Source organism: Lampetra planeri, chromosome 19 (genome assembly GCF_965212315.1).
Source record: "Lampetra planeri chromosome 19, kcLamPlan1.2.h2, whole genome shotgun sequence".
Classification (NCBI taxonomy): domain Eukaryota; kingdom Metazoa; phylum Chordata; class Hyperoartia; order Petromyzontiformes; family Petromyzontidae; genus Lampetra; species Lampetra planeri.
Genome location: NC_136125.1, coordinates 8,788,853 through 8,810,138, shown reverse-complemented (window position 1 = coordinate 8,810,138; position 21,286 = coordinate 8,788,853). Strand labels below are relative to the sequence as shown.

The 21,286-nt window shown below is 50.2% G+C and overlaps 1 protein-coding gene across 4 annotated transcripts in view; it reads right to left on the bottom strand.

Moving 5' to 3' along the window:
* Nucleotides 1-21,286, bottom strand: part of LOC144724063 (arf-GAP with Rho-GAP domain, ANK repeat and PH domain-containing protein 1-like) — a 115,654-nt gene that overhangs the window by 75,619 nt on the left and 18,749 nt on the right. For all 4 annotated transcript variants that reach the window (XM_078602910.1, XM_078602912.1, XM_078602913.1 and 1 more), the window contains exons 2-3: nt 12,778-14,289; nt 12,103-12,196 (exon numbers count right to left, since the gene is read on the bottom strand). In XM_078602910.1, the coding sequence (XP_078459036.1) occupies nt 12,103-12,196; nt 12,778-14,203 (1,520 nt within the window). In that variant the 5' untranslated portion in view covers nt 14,204-14,289. The remainder of the gene's footprint in view (nt 1-12,102; nt 12,197-12,777; nt 14,290-21,286) is intronic.

Sequence of the window (21,286 nt, the reverse complement as noted above, 5' to 3'; positions counted from 1 at the left end):
AAAACCAGGAGAACCCAGAGGAAAGCCCGTGCAGTACAGGAGGAGGACACAGCAACTCCACACAGAGTCAGGAATCGAGCCCAGGCCCCTTTCTTGCTGTCTATTACCACTGCGCCAGCCTGCCGCACCATCAGGGGTATTTGTTTTTTGTCGTCGTCGTTGTTGTTGTTGTTCTCTCGGGAAAGCGACACGGCCCACGCGTGACAACGAAGCGGCAGCCCCCTTAGTTTAGCTCCATCACGAGGTCGATTTCCGGAGCCGCATACAGAAGCTGCATTGACAGCTGCGGTTAGGAGGCCGCTGTGTTGAAGCCATCGCCACACGGCAGACAATGAATGCCCTTTGCTTTACCCGGCGAAAGCCTCGCCCGAGTCTCAAAGATCCTTTCGCTCTCTCTCCCGGCGCGGCAGTTTAAACATTGGCGCAAGCTGCTTGACATTTTTCCCGCCGCCTGTGTGTCTTTCTCTGTGTGTCTCTGTGTTGTCTCTCTCTGCTTATGTGTCTGTCTATGTGTGTCTATGTTGTGTGCCTCTCTCTGTGTGTCTCTGTGTTGTCTCTCGCTGCTTGTGTGTCTGTCTGTGTGTCTCTCTCTGTGTTGTTTCTCTCTGCTTGTCTGTCTGTGTGTCTCTCTCTGTGTTGTTTCTCTCTGCTTGTGTGTCTGTTTGTGTGTCTCTGTGTTGTCTCTCTCTGCTTGTGTGTCTGTCTGTGTGTCTCTGTGTTGTCTCTGTCTGCTTGTGTGTCTGTCTGTGTGTATCTGTGTTGTCTCTCTCTCTGTGTCTCTGTGTTGTCTCTGCTTGTGTGTCTGTCTGTGTGTCTTTCTCTGTGTTTTGTCTCTCTCTGCTTGTGTGTCTCTCTTTGTGTCTCTGTGTTGTCTCTCTCTGCTTGTGTGTCTGTCTGTGTGTCTCCGTGTCTGTGGTATGGCTCTCTCTCTCAAATTTAGTTCTACCCGATGACGATTGCTTGTGTTGCAATCGAAACGTCGTATTCTATTGTTGAATTTATTTTCTTTCAACGCGACTTTACCGAAAGAACCAAAGAGTATAAAACGGGAGTTTCGATGGGGCAGGCCATGTGCGTGGTGGGGTAAAGTGTGGGTACTCCAACCTCTGCAGAGTGGGCCAAAAACCCATGAAGAGTGGGCCAAAAACCCACCAAGGGCTCAACAGTTTCATCCAGTGGAGGCCCTTCTGCCAGCATGGGGATCTGGGACCAATTTTTTGTAGCTTCTGCGGCCATCTGGAACGCTCTTCCTTCCAATATTAGGAAGCCACTGGAGCTACGCACTTTTAAATCATCTAGATTGAAAACTCATTTCTTTAGAGCTGCTTTTTGTGTTTAGCCTGTTGCCGTTCCCCCGCACCTTCGATGAGCACGGTTGGCCACGTACGGTTCTAAGAAAGTTCAACGTACACACTTACAATTAAATATCATTGAGTGTTGGCTTCATACCCCAGAGTACTCGGGAGAATGTCCAACGAGGAGATAAAATACCTGTCAACCCCTTATCAGTGCCCACCTTATTACAGACCAATTCAGACCGTATTGGTCACCCCGGGCCCTTATCAATCTCAATGTTCATCCTACAAAGTCCCATCACAAGGAAGAAACACAAACAAATAAGACAAAACATTTTGCATGTATTGAAACGGCTGTACGCCGTATGGACCTGAAAACTCAATTTCCCTGTACAGCAATACGGGGCAAACCATATGGGTTGCCGGCTATGCACTATCTCCCGCACCTCCGCAACTTCGTATAGAAACGCACCGTCTCCCAATCTACTACCGGTGTCTATTCAAGCTCCCTCTGCTGGTGTTTAGATCTCGTCACGGCCTCGCCCCACCGTCACCTCGCTTCCCTCGCCTCGTTTGATGTCCCCCTCCCGCCCGCTACGCCCTCAATCTCTCCTCCAACTCCTCACCCCCCCTTCTCCCTGTGCACATTTGCCGTTCCCGTTCCTTTTCCCTACATGCCCCCCCCCCTTGCACTGGAACAAACTTCCCCTCCGCATGAAGCGGCGAGCAGCACCCCCTCTCCCTGCCGAGTTTCCGCTCCTCCCGCAAGACCCCCACTTCTTCTGCCTGGCCATGTCCCCTTCCCTCCATCCCCAGGCAGCCCCGTAATCCCTTACCCACTAACAGTCCTTCCTATACCCCATGCTTATTCACCATACACCTACTTTAAATAATCACCTAGGAATGTCCTTAACGCTCGTGACCTCACTCCACATTGACCAGTCCCCGTCATTAATATTCATGAGCAGGTGACGTCCTCCAAATGGACACCCCCCCCCCTTCCATTCATAATAATTAGCGGGTGACGTCACTCCACATGGGGGGGCGAGGCGCCTCCTCCCCCCTCCTCAGTGTCAACTTACAACCCTCACTACAAAGGACAGAACCCTCACGTCACGCGATCTCCGTAACGCTGTTGAGACATCAAGGTAAAAAGGACGTCGTGATGAACAAAGGGATTTTAACCTTTAAATGAAATAGGTCTGTGTCACCGCGCCCTTACAAATTGCACACGAATTGATGCAATGAATATCACGTGGCGGTCTGTGCTTTTCGCTTGCAAGTTTCAGATTTACTGCAATCCACCCGTCCTTGGACTGGCAAGAGGCTAGCCACTTAAAGTTACCCTAATTGAACCACTCATAACCCTTGTAGCGCGCCTTAGATAAAAGTGCTATATAAATATATAAGATAAGACCTCACTGGCAGTCATTCGCCTCCTCATCACTCTTCTATCACTGCTATTTATAGCTACACCCTCACCCTTGTACTTTGCTCTTTGATTCCTCTGCCCATGTTGCGACTGACTGTTCCCTCTCATCTGCACTCGTCACTTTTGGCATTCCCTCTCGTCATCTATTTCCCCCAAGTCTTGAACGACCTGTTGCTCAATTCAAGATGCACGTGAACTCTTGTCCCGTTATATCTCGGTCAGTCGGTTTATTCTGGGTAAAGCCCCTTTGAGTTGAGAAGCTCTGTTGTAAATGGCAACTATTCAACGGTGCCGCTGTTTACACCATTGGAACCTCATTTGCCAGTAAAAAATATGGCAACAAAACTGACGCCTTTTGGCGTCATCTGGTCCAACCCATGTGAGACTAGGCTCTAAGGAAAGCTGTCTCGGGTGTGGACCAATCAACTTCAAGGACAGTGCACATTATCAGAGTTATGTTTTTTGTTTGCATTATGACTGCAGGTATTGTGGTCTATGCAAACATGACTCCTTGTATAAAACTGCTTTCAGTTTGCAGGAAGCTTCCCTTTGGGTGCATTCCTATTCACCAGCGCCCTCTGCCTCTGAGTGGTAAAATCAACTGCACTGCGTTCAAGCTAAAACGTACACACACACACAAACGATTAATGGGGTGAGCAAAATAAACACCCGCCGCATTCTAAAATAAAGGACCGACAGATCGATCGATTCGTTCGTCACCAACACTGCCTCACAATAAAGACTCAAGTTTGTAGGCAATGACCAAACAAGGAATCTCGCAGTTTCCCCAGGACACCAAAATGTGTGAAGCGCGACGATCGGTGACCTCCCGACTGTCACGGTCATCGTCAGCAGCGGACGTGAGCCATCCTCGTTTTTTGGCGTAAAAAAACGACAACAAACTCAAAATCACGACGTTTCAGAGGCAACACAAGCCGCAAGCAACACAAGCCGGAAGCTTGTGTTGCCTCCGAAACGTGGTGATTTAATTTATTTGTTTTCTTTTAACCTACGTGACTTTACCGAAGAAACCAAAGAGTATGGATCCTTGCAGTCACGAAAACTTCAAATCTAGAACGACAACAAAGTGAAGCTCAAAATGCAGTCGCTTAGGTAAGGGCTAAAAAGGGCATTTACTGAAAGAGACTAATTTGGCTGAAAAGCGAAAATCCTCCTTTCCTCTCAGTGTCAGCAACACAAAAGCCTTTGGGTTTTTTCTTTGCCGCGTTATCTTCATGGACTTTTTCAGGAGTATAATGAAATCATCATCGTCACAACCATGATCTATCCACTGCTGGTCTAAGGCCTCCCTCCATTCCTGCACAGGGGCTGATCCCATCGCTCCATCTCCGTGGCGGATGACCTCTCGGATGCGTTCTCTTTGGCCGCCATTCCATCACCAATCTTTTCCATCAACCATCATCCCTTCAAGTGACGTATCCCGCCCAGACCCACCCTAATTTAACAGTTACCATGGTGTCTATAACTTTCATATGTTCTCTCATCCGTCTGTGTTCCTCTTCCTCTCTTTTCCCCCCAAATATAAATCAGTCATTCTCTTTGCACCTCACAAGATGTCAGCATACTCCGTTACACGTCCATATGTGCCACGGTGATGATGCAAGTGGCGGGGATTTGTGGTCACCACCGGCACATATTGGAGACCATTTCACACGTCCAGCCAGATGGTTCAGTGGTTAGCGTTTGGCTCGCATTTGGAAAATACCGAGGTCAAATTCCAGTCAAGGGGCCTTGATTCAATCCTTCGTCTTTCCCGGGTCCAAAAAGGTTTTTGCCACTTTTACGTTAAGCGAGTACAGATATACGGGACTGTACTCACCGCAGAGAAGTGTAGTGCCACTACCGCACTCTACGATAGCTGGCACCAAACTGGGTCACACGCCCTCCCACGCATTGGCCTTTTACTTTGGATTATGATCATAAACCACTTTGACTTTTCACTGTCTCAAAAAGCCAGTGTAAGTTGCAGCCTGGTATCTCAAACCCACCAATGGGGCACGTTTGCATGTTGAGCAATCATCAGGTATGTGAGGTGTACAATGGCATATTTAAATACGAATGGAGAAGGCTGCAGAATATGGAAAGGAAGATCGAGTGAGGTGGTAGGTCGCGTTTTGGAACACAGTTTTGGTTTCCAGCTCTGCACTACATCCAAATCTCCAGTTCAAAAAAATTCCAAGAGCCCGGAGACAACAATATATACGCTTGTTAAAGATGAAATGACAATCCAATACGAAGCATAATTTAAAAAAAAACTGGGACATTTACTTGTGAAATAAGCAAGCAAATATAAACCAACAGCTGAACATGATTGCAAAAACAGAGTTCAAGTTGAACGCGACATGAACCAGCAGAACTCTGCTGTGCAAGTCTAAATAATGACGGCAAAACTGAGAGCGGGCACAGGATGATTAAAAAAAACACAAACAAACCTGCAAGCCGGTCCATTACAGGGGCCTTAGTTTGTAGCGGCGCATTCGCCTGTACAAAGAGACGTGGCTAAAGGGTCACGCAAAGCAAGCGAATCATCGATGCGAGTGTCCGCCACGTGCTCATCACCACCCCACGTCCAAGGCACGTGCGTTAATTGTGCCGGGAAGCCAGCGACCCAACGCACTCCCGTTTCACGATCGTCTGAATTATCTTCCCCAAAGCCTCCAACTTCTCTGAGGTTAAGAGTTTGGGAAGGCTTTTTTGTAAACTGCAGGGGTGAAAAGAAACCACATTCTGCGTAAGCTCTCGAGGGACAAACGCGGATCTGTGGCAGGGACTTAAATGCGTGACATTTTCACGGGCAATTTATAGCAAACGCCAAGAGCCCTTGCTTTGCTGGGTACTGCCGGGGTCTCATCGGTACGTTTAAATGCGCATCAGTCGCCACGTGGCCTCCTGTCCGTCTGCCAGCCTTGCGTCCCCCCGCGGCCCCGGATATACCGCGCAGCCCAGCAGATCTTAAAATACAGCGTTCGCGTGATGCAACGGGAAGGGCGAGAGGAGGTCCTGATGTGTCCCCGAAGGAGGGGATGGCGGTGTGCTCTCGCGAGCGGCCGGTATGTGTGCTTCTATTCCCGGTTCCTGGCCCGCAGAGAGGCACAAGGGCCCGGCTGAAGATAGAGCAAAGCTCAACAGGTTTTCGGCTCCGCTCCACACCAACCCGTAGCGCGTGACCTTGTGTCAAAGGTCAACGGTTAAAACAAACCTCAAGACGAATGTTGAGCGCGAAACGGAATGAAGCGGCGACACAATCTGCCGCTGGCGAACGACACCGCCTGTAGTGCGTTCTGCTCTGGCTCTCACCCCCCCGGTCTGCAAGGGAAACGGCTGCGACGATCCATCCTGCAGTTGGACTCATTTATGCGCCAGAATTTGTTTTGACTTGTCTGTGAAAAAAATTTCAGGGGGCTGACTCGACATCCACACACGCCGCTTTCACAGCGAGACACCTCCTATGCAGCACCCCGCTAATTCTTCACGTACGCGCCAACACATCAACAAAGATGCGTCCTCATCAAGCCGTGATCTACCCGCTGCTGGATGGAAAAGAAAAGCCGTCGCCACCGCTCAATCTCTCCAAGAGGCGTTTGGCAAGTCTGAGTCATCGACCAGCACTTGCCTTCCAAGTTACTGCCTAAACCTTCACACGCGAACCCAGTATTTAGAGTACAACTACGCTACGATCATCCTCGTCAGCAGCAGCCACGGTCTACTGGACGAGGTCCTTCTCCAAGTCATTGCCATCTCTCACTCTCCGGCGACGCAAAAAATCCACAGAGCTCCCGATTAGCACGGCTTGACTACGTACGGCGCGAAAAAAGTACAGCATACGACCTTACAGCCCCACCTCCGCGGTGCGATACGGAGACAGAGCCGACAACCGGAATTATTTTCTCGCACGCTTCCAGGTCACCCGCAGTCATCATCATCTTGCAGACGCGGGGCGATTGAAACAAGAGTCGGCGCGCGGATTAACGGGGAGGCCCACGCGTCGACAGAGGAGAGTTTCCGCGCGCTTTGCTGGATGTGGCTTTGAGCGAAAAGCGGATGAGAATAAACCCACGCGTCCCCGGATCTGGTGCCAGCCGCACGCGTTGTTCGGGCGCGCGCGCGTCACCGGCACAGCAGCGGTGGTCGCCGTTGGTGACTGTGGTCAGATCGGCGATGCGCAGGCATGCGTACGCATATCTGTCAACTCCTCATCAGTGCCCTCCTACCTTATTAGAGACAACTTCAAAACTTATTGGTCACCCCGTGCCCCTTATAAATGTTTAAGTTCATCCAACAAAGTCCCATCCGCAAGGGAGAAACACAAACAAATAGATTTTTTTTTTTAGTTTTGCCCGTATTGAAACGGCTGTACGTCGTATGGACCTGAAAACTCAATTTCATACTCAATTTCCATGTACAAGAATGGGGGGTGGGTAAACCGTGTGGGTAATTACACGGTTTGCAGATGCGTCACGTCCAGGGTGCCGTGCGCCACGCGGGTGCAGAGCATTTGGATTCGCGCAGAAGTGGTTTGCCGGCTGTGTGAATGTGTGTGTGTCAATTGCTAACAATTTGAATTTAGCTCCAATTTGTTCGCAAAAAAAAATGTGCAGATGTTCGCGTAGCGAGCGGCAGGGGGCGCACGGCCGCCTGCCGTTGCTTTGTTGCGTACATCTCGCCCTTTCAGATGCGCTTCCGCGACCGTCTGGAACGCTCTTCCTTCCGATGTTAGGAAGCCACTGGAGCTACGCACTTTTAAATCTAAATTGAAAACTAATTTCTTTGGAACGTTTTTTTGTTTTTAGTTTGTCGTGCGAAAGAAGTTCAACGTACAGTACATGCAACTGCGTGAATGTGTGTGTGCCGACTGTGTGTGTGTGTGCTGAGTAACAACACCAAATGGGCAGCAGTAGTAGCGGCAGTTGTAGCAAGTAGCAGAACTAGTTATTAAGTAGTCACATTTCCTGAATGTGGTCGGTGTTGTCAGCAGATAACGTGCCCGCTTGCACATCGTTGGCGGTGTGAAAACGCCCGTGGGCGTCGCACATTCAGCGCCCTGCGTGTACTCGCCAGACTATCTGACCCGGACGCAGTTGAGCGATTTGCAATGTCCTGTTTGTGCCGTGGTGGCCAGTGGGACAGGAAGGTGACCTAACGTCCGAAGGCTTACGACAAGTAACCGAGAATGTGCTCGAGTGTGACAGCCGGCGACGAGCACTTCAGGTGGAAACGAAGCTGCATAACCTGAAATGAACTCGGTTTTTTGATGGATCGTTACAGAGTGACATTAGTACTGGGTATAGGACCCCACCCACTCCCCACCCCACACCCCCCCGTTCAGCAGCCTGCACTGACCAGCGTGGTGAAGTATGGTCAAACAGCCCACACTATAGAAGTGGCATCGGGGATGCCTTCATCCAGCTGCAGATTGACACATTTCTTTAAGTAATTGTCCAAATTTTATTTCAGCTCAGCTGTGTAAGGTTTCCACATGGAGTTACGGTTGACTGGACAGTAGTGAATCATGCTCGTGCAAGCCTCGTCGATTAAAATATAAAAAAATGTGTTACCGCTCAGAATACCCGCAACATCATGTCACCTGTGTGAGGATAGATTATTATTTTTAATTACTGCAGATTATAATGTTCAGACGGAATTCTCACGACACATTCATACTCGGGGCTCGTGCTGAGCAACAGCGTAACAAAAATATCACACTTACAGCTCTGCACAGATGGGTTCATGAATCCACTCGCTATAATATTCCCTACCCTGGCTACGGAAGAGTCCAAATGCTTTGAGAGCCAAATAGAAATCATTCACCAGCGGGCGTCCTCCAATCACTGGATTACAGGTGTTGTGTCTGTAATTCTATTCTCTACAGTACGGTGTTCTTCATCGCAAGGAACCGCGCGGCCTTTAGTGCGGCCCCTGACGTGGGCACCCCGACAAGACACACAGAGTGACAACACCACCCCCATCACCATGATCATCGTGCTGCTGTCAAACCACAAATGGTTTCGAATGTGTGGCGGCCCTCGCAACTGATGTCTTATCGGCAAAAATCGCTGCCCCCCTCTGAACATCAGTGAAGAACACTGCTACACACAGAGCTCGCCAGCCAGGTGGTTCAGCCACAGGGCGAGTTACTCGCAATCGGAAGGTTGCGAGATAAAACCATGGATTGGGGTTGACTCAGCCAATAACTCCCGCTCCGATTGATAAAATGAATACCACTTTGTGGGGAAGTCCACAATGGTTTCCCGATGGATACATTTATCCCTGGATTGAATGTGAAATTGCCTGCGCTGGCTCAGGGCTGTAAGTGGGAGAAAAAGCATCACATCTGACGCTCATTTGATCACTTTCACTCTTTGATTATTCATACTACAGTGGCATGCATTGAGTATGTGGTGATGGGTATGATTGATATGTGATAGCTGGCCTTCTTCTGGCACACTGGTACGTTGCTTTTTCATTTTTAAGTTCGCTTTTCCAAAATACTCCCAAGTTGCTCACATCCGCCTCTTGTCAAGGCGCTCTTCCCCCTCCAACCCAGCTTAAATATACGCTGCCAAGCCTGGTGGTGTTCATTCAGACGCTGTCTTTCTGACAGACCTGTTTCTTCACCTGAGGACGGCTGCTTGCGTTGTGGCCGAAACGTCTTGAGAATTATTTTATTATGTTTAATTTGTATTATTTTATTATTTCCCTTCTACGTGACTTTACCGAAAGAACCAATAAGATGAATCCACCTCTTTAGTTCATCATTTTGATCGAGGTCTCACCATCATAATTGTCCTGGGTTTTTCAGTGGTGTCCTGCTAACATACAGCTCGAACAGTTTAGCAAACTTGTGGTGCAATGGAATTAGTTTTATCGCATTTTTCCTGCCTTGCAAATGTCCTTGTTAAGTTATTCTCTCTCACACAGAGGAAGTTCACCCGCGGAGATGGAGCAATACATGCGATAAATTCGGCTCGTGTGCCATGTGCTAAGTAGATCGGTGCATCGTAGGACCATGAGAGAGGGCAACAACTTGAGACCTTCATTCAGCAGTGGATGGACCGTCCCTGATGACAGTGATTATATAGTCCAGTGTATGAAAAGTGAGAATACTGCAGTGATAGTTTTCCTATGTTTCCCATCACTCGTCTAGCAGAAGAACTAAGGGGAAATGAAAAACGGCAACTTCCATATCATGGCAACGGGACGGTCAAGTAATTTTCCAAGTTTCGAGTTAAAATTTGTTCAAATACATGACTGGTATCAGCATGGAAACATTTTCAGGTTCCTAAACTGTTTTGTGGTCATTGGTGAACTTTTTTGGAGAGCAGTGTACATTTTTGTTCCCACATAAGTTTCCATTTTTTTTGGTAAAACAAATCAAATGAACACATTGTGAATTTTGAGGGATATTGACGCCTTTACATTGCTTTCTTTCTTAGTGATGGGTCCCGAATGTAAAATTTTCCGATACATTACTTTCTATAGCACCTACCAACAAGTCCGTTTGAATCCGCAGACTGCTTATGATACCATTTTCACTGCATTCCAATTAACAAAGCGAAATTAGTTGTCAAAGAAACGATTTTCAATTTGTATTAAGCGGCGCAATTATCTCTGAAATAGGGGTGTGTGGTAAAATGAGTTTTAAAAATTGTCCGCCTACCTACCCGTTATACTGTCGGGAAGGTGGGCGAGTTTGCTACTATGTGAACCAAATTTTAGCCATCAAAATTTTAGCCATCAAAATGCCAGAGCTAAATTTAACGAATTTCTGAGTACGAAACCACAAGCCCACAGTTTCTGCAGGTGGGTGGCCCTTAAACTGGCGATGCTAAGATTTACATTTTATTGTTGATGACTGTACAATTTGTGTATTTCACTAATTCGCACATTTTAAAAAATGCATTATTACATCCAAACATATGTTCACTACATTCATCGTGAATACTGCTTTAACATAAATGAATAAATACATTTCACCAATTCTCAATCTAGCCATGGGTGAAGTCCTCCCCACACTGCGTCGTCAGCGGGGGTTCTCTGACCATACTTCACCATGCTGGTCAGTGCTACATGATTATAATTAAGTGGATGTAGTGGGGAGAGGGGGAGGAGGACCAGTTTAGATATCACTCGCTGCTGATGTGAGCCACAGCCGGGAATCAAACTCAGATTGTTGGGACCATAGTGCAGTGCGCTAACCACTGTGCCACTGATCCAATATACCGCCGTCGTGACTTTAAACTCAAAGGACATCACGTTGGAAAAATACGTATTGTGGGCTGACGTTTCAGGCAGTAGCTCGTCTTCAGGCACTGCTTTCACAAACGTGTCTTTTTGTAATTTCACGTGCTCAACCACTGCTGATGCAGTGCCTTAATTGTTTTGTTCAAAATGACAGTGCTCTATTACAGCATCACCGTTATCCTTGATCAAACTCTCACTTCAACTCTCTATATATAAATATATCACCGCTTAAAAGTTTTCTGGAGGAAGAACCTAAAATTGTACATTTTATTCCTGGCTGCGGAAAAAAAAAGTGAATGCAGGAAACAACTCCCATCCTTCGTTCCCCCCAAATTTGCCTCTGATTCGAGTGACGTCAATAACGGCATAACTTTGCGTACGAGTCGGAAATATCTGTTCGTACGTTGTATGTGTATGTGTGTTGAACTTCTTTTGCGCCGTACGTAGCCAACCGTGCTAATTGGAGATGTTGGGGAAGGACAACAAACTAAATATAAAAAGCAGTTCTGTAAGAAATTCGTTTTCAACCTAGATGATTTAAAAGTGGATAGCTCCAGTGGCTTCCTAATATCGGAAGAGCGTTCCAGACGGCCACAGAAGTGCATCTGAAAGCACGCGATGCGGTGACCGCCGCCTTTGTTCGACGGCGAGCCAAAAGCCGCCGCTGCTGCGAGGATGACCGGAGTTCGCGTGATATTCATTCGGCCACGTCCGAACGAGGACTTGAAAATATTCCCGTAACAGGAATTGACCGGCATTAAGGTAGAATAAATATAAACGAACGCGTTGCTTGTATCACAGCGTGTTCAACAAGCTTCGTCGCTATACCGCTTCAAGCTCGGTCTCATCAACCGATGGCAAGGAGTGCGCGAAACCTCCGAATTGTTGATCCCCGGCTCTCGTTTTCGTCCCACATATCTCGGGACTCTGCAGGTCCTCCTACATCAAACCTGCATTTCAATGCCGTCGTAAGCCCCGAACTTGTACTACGTTGTAGCGTCGATCGGGTGCGAAGGGTGCGCTGCAAAACTCGATCGATGATGACCAATGAAAGCGCGATTAGCATTTCAAGAGGCGCGCGGTGGGAAACACGGAGACGAGCGGAAGACTCACCGACAGTAGAACGCCTCCTGCAGCCCCGGTTTGTGTGATGGCGGAACAGGCATCGACTTCTCGGGCTGAGTCGGGTTTCCTTTGACGGAGACACCTGTGAGTGACGGAGACACGGGGGGGGGGGGGGGCGGGGGGGTGGTCTCAGTACAAAATCATCGCGTGCTACAGAGGCAGACGCCGACGACAGCGTGGTGCTTGCAGCCCTTTGTCGATCCACCGCCAGTGTTGGCACGCGGTTGGACCGTCGGACCGACGTTGGCCCTAACGTTCCACGTTGACTGGGAAGGCCTCCCCGCATGCCGCGTTTTGCAAAAAGGTAAAAGGTGCAGCCCTGCAATTTCTTGCTCACGCCACTGCCGGCTGAAAGGGTATTCACTAAAAAGGAGCTCTATAGAGAGCCCCTCTGGAGGGTATATTGGCCGCGCCGGGAGATCGAATCAAGCTGGCGACCACTGGGTTTCAAGTCCATTGTGCTAACCATTATACCACGGCCGCTTCCTTCAAAGCAATCAAGCAGTATCACACTCAAAAGGGCCCAACGAGAGTGGTCGCGTAACTTTTTTCCAACAGAAACCTGAGCAGGCTTAAATGCAGATGCATCGTAGAGGCATAAGATCGGGAGCGGTTGTTGTACAGAACAGGAAGGGAAGCGCGAGCGCTCCTCGCGAGACTCACGTTGCGCCGTCTTCACCCCTAGCTTCTTACTCCGCGGCTGCGGCACGGGCCGCTGCACTGGCGACGAGCTGGCGCCGCCATCCACCGTCAACGGCGACGGCTCGCGCCGCGACCCCGCGGCGCAAGGCGAGGTCGCGGCGCGGGCGACCGTCTCCGTTTGCGTGGCTGCGTCGCTGGTGACCGCCGGCTGCGCCTCCTTTTCCACGGCGATGTCCATCTTGTCGTAGAAGCAGATGCCCTCCGTCACCTTGCTCCTCCAGCCCCGCCGACTCTCGTGCGAATGGCACTCGGACCGCGAGCCGTTGAGGCAAGCCGAGGATTTACGCAGCGCCGGGCCTTTGTGCCCCACCGGCGCGGGGCCCTGCAGTCCGCTCTTCTCCCGGAGGTTCCCGTCACGCGTGCGCCTCCCGTCGCCCTGTGTGGCCCTGCGGCCGAAATCGACGGGAGCGGCGGGGAATCTGTCGGCGGGGCCGGCCTCCCACCCGACCTTTCCGGAAGGCCGGAGTTCGGGGCTTCTGGCACGCGGCTGGCGGCTCGGGACTTTGACAGGCGGCAACAAAGTGGCGGGCGATCCGACCTCCGGCGAGTGCTGACCATTGGGCCTGTGTGAGTGAAACAGTTGTCGAGGTGTCGGAAGCGGCGGCCTCTGAGAGATGTTCATGTAATTGCGGTTCAACTTCTCACCGGCCAGCGTGGCGCCCTTGTTGGAATTTGTTGGTGGACACAAGTAGCCCTTACCGCACGAGTCCGGCTTGTTGGTCCGAACGCGAGAGTTGGCATTCTGCTCCGCTACGGTAATCCAAAAATCTCTGGCAGCTCGACTTACGGAGGGTCCCACACCTTGCCTCTCCCTACCCAAATCGCAACATCGGTCCAACTCATCGCAGCTTGAGGAACTGGTCAAAGACGGACGGCCAAATCCTCCGTCGTTCAGATTCCCGTACTCCAGGCTGTCGAGCGACGACTGCTTTTTGCCGGCCAGATTGCTCCTCGTTAAGTACAGGGGTTCGCTTTGAGCGACGCCGCCTGCTGCCGCGCGGTACGCGTGCCTGCCGTCCCACAGGTTTGCCCCGGGCTCCACCACGTCCGTGTATTCCGGCTCGACGGTGTTGAGCGGCCCGTCGGCGCACCCGGAGCGACGTGCCTTCGAGGAGCGCCACCTCTGCTGCTCGTCTCCGATCCCGGGCGCGGCGGCGTCGACGTCGTCGAGTTGCCGGAACACCATGGCCGCCTTGCAGAAGCGCGCGCGGTTGAGGATGCGCTTGCGATGGCCCGAGAGGCCCACGCCCAGAGCCTGCAGCGCCGCATTGTCCAGGCTGACCAGGTCGGTGGGGCAGCGGTAACCGTGGGCGATGAGCGGAGCCGCGTACTGGCGCAGGCTGATGGCCTCCAGCCAGGCCACCAAGGGAGCCTCAGAATCCGTCATCACACGCCTCCGTGTCACCTGGCCCTCGGCGGCGGCGGGCGGTGTGACCCAACGTCACATCACAGGTGTATCCTCATGAGCGCTTCCTGTTGGGGAAATGTTTTTTTTTAAATCGCGATTTCCCCCCCCCTGCCCCACCCCCTCTCTCAGTATGGTACGATGGCAAACCAAAACAGCAAAGGTCTGTCTCCATTTAATAATACTGTTGCAGCTTTAAAAGCTTGCAAATTGAATAAGCCTTGGCAACATACCATGTCGTTAATGTTTTAGATGCAAAGAACGGCCCTTCTTGCAATTATTATAATCATTATTATATTTTTTAAATCTTATTTCATGACAATAACCAGGATCAAATTGGCAAATGTTTTCTCACGGAAACTTCTAGAAAATTAGTCCCGACACTCAGCTCGAGTAAATAAATGAATATTATATTGTGGTGGCAAGCAAAGGGAATTGCAGTCACATCTATTTTTTGTACAGTACTTCCATGCTCCCACGTCTGTGCTGCCTGCCTTTACCACCACCATCCCAGTTTCGTCCAGACAATGGCTGAGGTGGTAGTGACCAAATCACCTGGGCACCTAGAATAGAATAACAATAATAATAATAATTCAAATTTAGAAAGCGCATTCCATCCTAGGATCCCAATGCGCCCAATCCCATGAGATCTCAAAGGCTAAGCAGGATTTGAGCTTGGACGGCGCTCGGATGGGCGACCGCCGCGAACAAACAGATGTTATAGGCTCCTACGTGAGCAGCCTGCGAGCAGGACTCGATGAAGCTCCCTCCTCCTTCACCCACGCACAGTGGCCAGCTCAAACCCCACCCCATAACCCACAGGCACGAGGAGGCACTCATCCAGCGGCAGATTAACAAAGGGCTTTACTTGGACGTAACAATTATTGTCAATACACGAATGCAAAGACGCGCGCATTCACCGAAAGGTAATATTTGTGCTTCATATCCCTCTCCGTGTACCGTGTGCCCGTTCATTTGTACCGCACATTCAGCCCCGTGGAGTGTACACGAACAAGGCTTGGATATACTCCTCACATCGATGCTCTCTATTCGTATATATCGTCGTCAGCTTGTGTGTTTTTGTTGTTGTTGGTATTTAAGCGATGACCCCCTCGCACAGGCAGAAAGGTTTAGCGGTAACAATGCGGAGCGTTTGCAGATTGCCCAGCGCGCGCTTTTGTTTTGTGCCAAATCCATAAAGTTATTGCGGCCTGCTTTCCACAACAGCGACACGAGTTGCAGTCGTGCAAATGTGAGTCATCGAGGCCACCGATGGATATTCCTCTGGCAGACATTCCAAGTCACGCTTCTTGGAAAAGGATGTGCATTTCAGCGCGTGTGACTCACAGCTTCGTGCTTTCTGTAAAAACGACGAGTCTATAAAGCCGTTCATTCATTCCTTCGCCCTTTTGTGTTTTCGACAAACGTGAGCGTAAACTTAGACCGCTTATTGAATTTATCATCGTTGCTTATTCTGGCTGCTTGCTATGTTTGAATTAGAGTTGAAGTGAACGGTGGTGAACATGCAAACAAATGCAGACATGATTCCTTGCAAAAGACTTATCTTTGGTGTTTGAACATCTTAACGCCTGTTTTGTTGCCAGAAAGGGTAAAACCTATTCTTATGTTTTCATACTTTAATACTGGAAAAACACTTCCATGTTATTAATAATAATATACAGACATTTGTCAATGTGCTATTGGATGAAAGCCTCGCTGTGTCGATAACGGGAGTTATCGACACACCTCTGTGTGCCTATGCATGTGTCTCTCTCTATGTATCTCTGTGATATCTGTCTCTGCTTATATGTCTGTCTGTATGTCTCTGGTTCTGTGTTTTATCTCTCTCTCAAATTTAGCATTCTCAGGAAGAACGTAATCAACCAGGTAGGGTGTTGACTGTTATGTTATCCGACTCTCTGTTGTATTACATTACATTTCCAAGTATACTAGATTTGTGTTTATATTTCATTTATACCTGATGATGATTGCCTTTGTTGCAATCGAAACGTCGTATGCTAGTATTTAATTTATTATTTTCTCTTTATACGTGACTTTACCGAAAGAACCAAAGAGCGATAATAGTTTTTTTCCCTTCTATCTGGCAACGAAACTGACACCTTTTTACGAGGAGTCATGTTTGCATAGACCACAATACCTGCAGTCATAATGCAAACAAAAAACACAACTCTGATAATGTGCACTGTCCTTGAAGTTGATTGGTCCACACCCGAGACAGCTTTCCTTAGAGCCTAGTCTCACATGGGTTGGACCAGATGACGCCAAAAGGACAGTGCACATTATCAGAGTTGTGTTTTTTGTTTGCATTATGACTGCAGGTATTGTGGTCTATGCAAACATGACTCCTCGTAAAAAGGTGTCAGTTTCGTTGCCAGATAGAAGGGTAAAAAAACAATTATCATATTTTTACTGGCAAATGAGGTTCCAATGAATCAAAGAGTGATAACGGGAGTTATACTTCACTACACTGGTCAGAATGGGTTGGTGGTGACCCACGACCAGTTCAGCAAAAACTTCACCTCTGGTGTGAGCTGAGGCCAGGAATCAAACTCAGGTCGCTGGGTACACGGTACGGTTCGCTGACCTCTGCGTCAATAGGCTTGGCAAGTGGTAAAATTAGCGTTGCCAGGGCAAACTGCGGAACGGCAAAAGCTGTGCCAGCGGAGGTCACCCACTCCCATAGCTTCCTGGAGCAAAGCCAAAGCAGGTTCGAGCTGCCGGGAACTTACGCTGGGCACAGATGGAGTGACGGCAGCGAGGGAGGAGAAACATCCACCCCCACAGATTTCGTAGGTCATGGCCAATTTTTTTAGTTTGGTTTCCAAAACCAGTGCCGGTAATAGCAGCACCCACAGCCAACGCAGCGCATTTGTGAGGTCGTTTAAAAAAAATCTCTTTTCGGCGTGAACCGCGCTGTTAAGCACGAACGCGGACGCAATCGAACCCCGCTAGCAAGATGACAGTCACGCCCAGAAGGGCATCGTGCACACATAATTCAAGGATGCCGGCTCTCATGAGTGGCAGAATGGGTCTCAGGCAGCACGTGACGTAAGATTTAGCGGTCGGCGCTACTGCCAACGGGTAAATATCACTTGTGCATTGCTGTGCCAGCAGCAGCGGAGTCGAACGACAACAACAAAAATGTTTGCGGGACAGTTTGCATGAGAGTACTGGTTGCGTGTGATTTGTATGTGTGTAGACATGCACGCCTACACGGCGGTGTAGCGGTTAGCACGCTGCGCTACGAACCCGGGCAAACCCGAGTTCGATTCCTGCTCACGGCCAACACCAGTGAGGATTATCTGAACCGGTCCTGAGCCTCCCCTAGGTCGACTCAGCCTCAAATGAGTACCTGGTGCGGTGTGTAAACTACGCCACTGGGGAGATAAAGGCGGCCGGGCGCGGTGCTGGCCACCCACCCCCTCGTGTGCCGTGCCGGCCTTCATAGGTGCTCGCTAACAGCGCTTTCCCCTACAATCTGTTAAAGGCTATATGGGGGATCTTTGTCTTTGTTATGCATGCATAGTAAGGCGCACAGGTGGTGCATCTGCCAGTCATCTCGGTCAACCCACGGCACCTGGGGCTGTCCCCGTGACCTCCTGCCAGCGAGCCTCCGACACTTCACGTGGCCTCGGAGTACACCTAGCCTGGCACAAGCGCCGCGGTGACATCACCGCCACTTAGTGGCGAACGGCGGCTGTTGTTGGGTGTTATGTGTGCTTTTGTGTGTTAGCATGAGAATGGTAGCGGTGGCCAGCTAGGTAGAATGTGGTACCGTGGCCGGCATGGGACCCTGGTGCACGAATCCCTGTCCAATTCCCCCTCTCTCTTAGTAGCCCGGTGTCCGGTGCCCCGTGGGCGCAGTTGCACCGCCTACGCTTTTCAAAGCTCTGCCCATTGGGTGGTAAGCACCATCAATGAGCGTGACGGTGGGGTGCTCGCTATCGCGTGTGTCACAAGCCTAGTGGTGCCAGGCATTGGCATGCCAGCGCGGATAACGGCACGTGCCCTCAGCGTAAATAGAGTGAAAAGTCCATTCATACGTGACACTTCATTCATTAGTAGACGCGTACGAGCAGCGTGCTTACATGGTGAACTGAAGGGTATCTACATGAGCATTACACAGTTCCGGTGCAGAATATGTACGAGGATTGTGATGATATCTTGATATGCAAAGTATGCTGGGATTCCTGCTAAATACTGCGACTGATGATAGTTTGAAGATTACCCACACACAGAAGGTCACATTCCGTAGATAAAAGAGCATTTCATATCGTGCATATACATACGCACACAGCGTTATTTCTAGAAATTTGCCAAAGATTTTCAACCCATTGTTGGCTGAAGGCTCCGAGCGTGGGGTGTTGATTAGGGGGTTTAGGATGAGTTGTTGTTGTCACCGATCAGTGAGGGTCGGTGACAGGGGGTGACTTAGGACCGGTTGCAATATGAACAACCACCGTTTGACGTTTAATAGCGGAAGTGACTCTGTGAGTCGAAATCGGATCACTCCGGTTCACAGCAAAGTGCGCTTACCTCTGCACCACCACACGCAGTCCGTTATCGTAAACAGTGTCGCGTTCCTACACGATTGTTTTATAATACAACCTTGCATTGGGCGAAGCCCTTTATCTAAGTACACTTTTTATTGTGCTGTTTGTGGCTGGCCTCTTTTTGAGTTTTGGGCGTGCGCTCTTTGCACCTGTGATTTCAACAACAACAATATTAAACTGCGATGCACAGTATGGCAATTTGACACGTGTACACACGAAGTACACTCCAGTATTACAGACACTAAATTACATTAAACACAACTTCGCATAGTGCATTAGATCCTAACACACAGTGGACTCGTATATATGACCACACACAGCACCACATTCAAGCATCGTGGTGTATTACGCATATTACACGGCACAACGAGAACACAGCGTCACATTCATACACAGCGTCACACAAATAGCCCTCACAACATTTCACAAAATGCATCATTCACACACAAACAACGATCCCCCGTGTAGCCTTAGCAGATTGTTGGGGCAAGTGCTGTTAGCGAGCACCTATGAAGGCCGGCACGGCACACGAGGGGGTGGGTAGCCAACACCACGCCTGGCCGCCTTTGTCTCCCCAGTGGCGATGTTTACTACACACCGCACCAGGTACTCATTTGAGGCTGAGTCGACTTAGGGGAGGCCCAGGACCGGTTCAGATAATCGTCACTGGGTGTTGACCGTGAGAGGAAATCGAACTCGAGTCGCCACCGCTCCAACACTCACACACACAGCGTCACACACACAGCGTCACACACACAGCGTCACACACACAGCGTCACACACACAGCGTCACACACACAGCGTCACACACACAGCGTCACACACACAGCGTCACACACACAGCGTCACACACACACACAGCGTCACACACACACACAGCGTCACACACACACACAGCGTCACACACACACACAGCGTCACACACACACACAGCGTCACACACACAGCGTCACACACACACACAGCGTCACACACACACACAGCGTCACACACACAGCGTCACACACACACACAGCGTCACACACACACACAGCGTCACACACACACACAGCGTCACACACACACACAGCGTCACACACACACACAGCGTCACACACACACACAGCGTCACACACACACACAGCGTCACACACACAGCGTCACACACACAGCGTCACACACACAGCGTCACACACACAGCGTCACACACACACACAGCGTCACACACACACACACAGCGTCACACACACACACAGCGTCACACACACACAGCGTCACACACACACACAGCGTCACACACACACACAGCGTCACACACACAGCGTCACACACACACACAGCGTCACACACACACACAGCGTCACACACACACACAGCGTCACACACACAGCGTCACACACACACACAGCGTCACACACACACACAGCGTCACACACACACACAGCGTCACACACACACACAGCGTCACACACACACACAGCGTCACACACACACACAGCGTCACACACACAGCGTCACACACACAGCGTCACACACACAGCGTCACACACACACACAGCGTCACACACACACAGCGTCACACACACACAGCGTCACACACTCACAGCGTCACACTCACACAGCGTCACACTCACACAGCGTCACACACACACAGCGTCACACACACACAGCGTCACACACACACAGCGTCACACTCACAGCGTCACACTCACAGCGTCACACTCACACAACATTACACACACACAGCATCACACACACACAGCGTCACACTCACACAGCGTCACACACACACAGCGTCACACACACACAGCGTCACACACACACAGCGTCACACACACACAGCGTCACACTCACAGCGTCACACTCACAGCGTCACACTCACACAACATTACACACACACAGCATCACACACACAGCCACACACACACAGCGTCACACTCACAGCGTCACACTCACAGCGTCACACACACACAGCGTCACACACACACAGCGTCACACACTCACAGCGTCACACACACAGCGTCACACACACACAGCGTCACACACACACAGCGTCACACACACAGCGTCACACACACACAGCGTCACACTCACAGCGTCACACTCACAGCGTCACACTCACACAGCGTCACACACACACAGCGTCACACACACACAGCGTCACACTCACACAGCGTCACACTCACAGCGTCACACTCACAGCGTCACACACACAGCGTCACACTCACACAGCGTCACACACACACAGCGTCACACACACAGCCACACACACACAGCGTCACACTCACAGCGTCACACTCACAGCGTCACACTCACACAGCGTCACACTCACACAGCGTCACACTCACACAGCGTCACACTCACAGCGTCACACTCACACAGCGTCACACACACACAGCGTCACACAAACACAGCGTCACACACACACAGCGTCACACACTCACAGCGTCACACTCACAGCGTCACACACACACAGCGTCACACTCACAGCGTCACACTCACAGCGTCACAC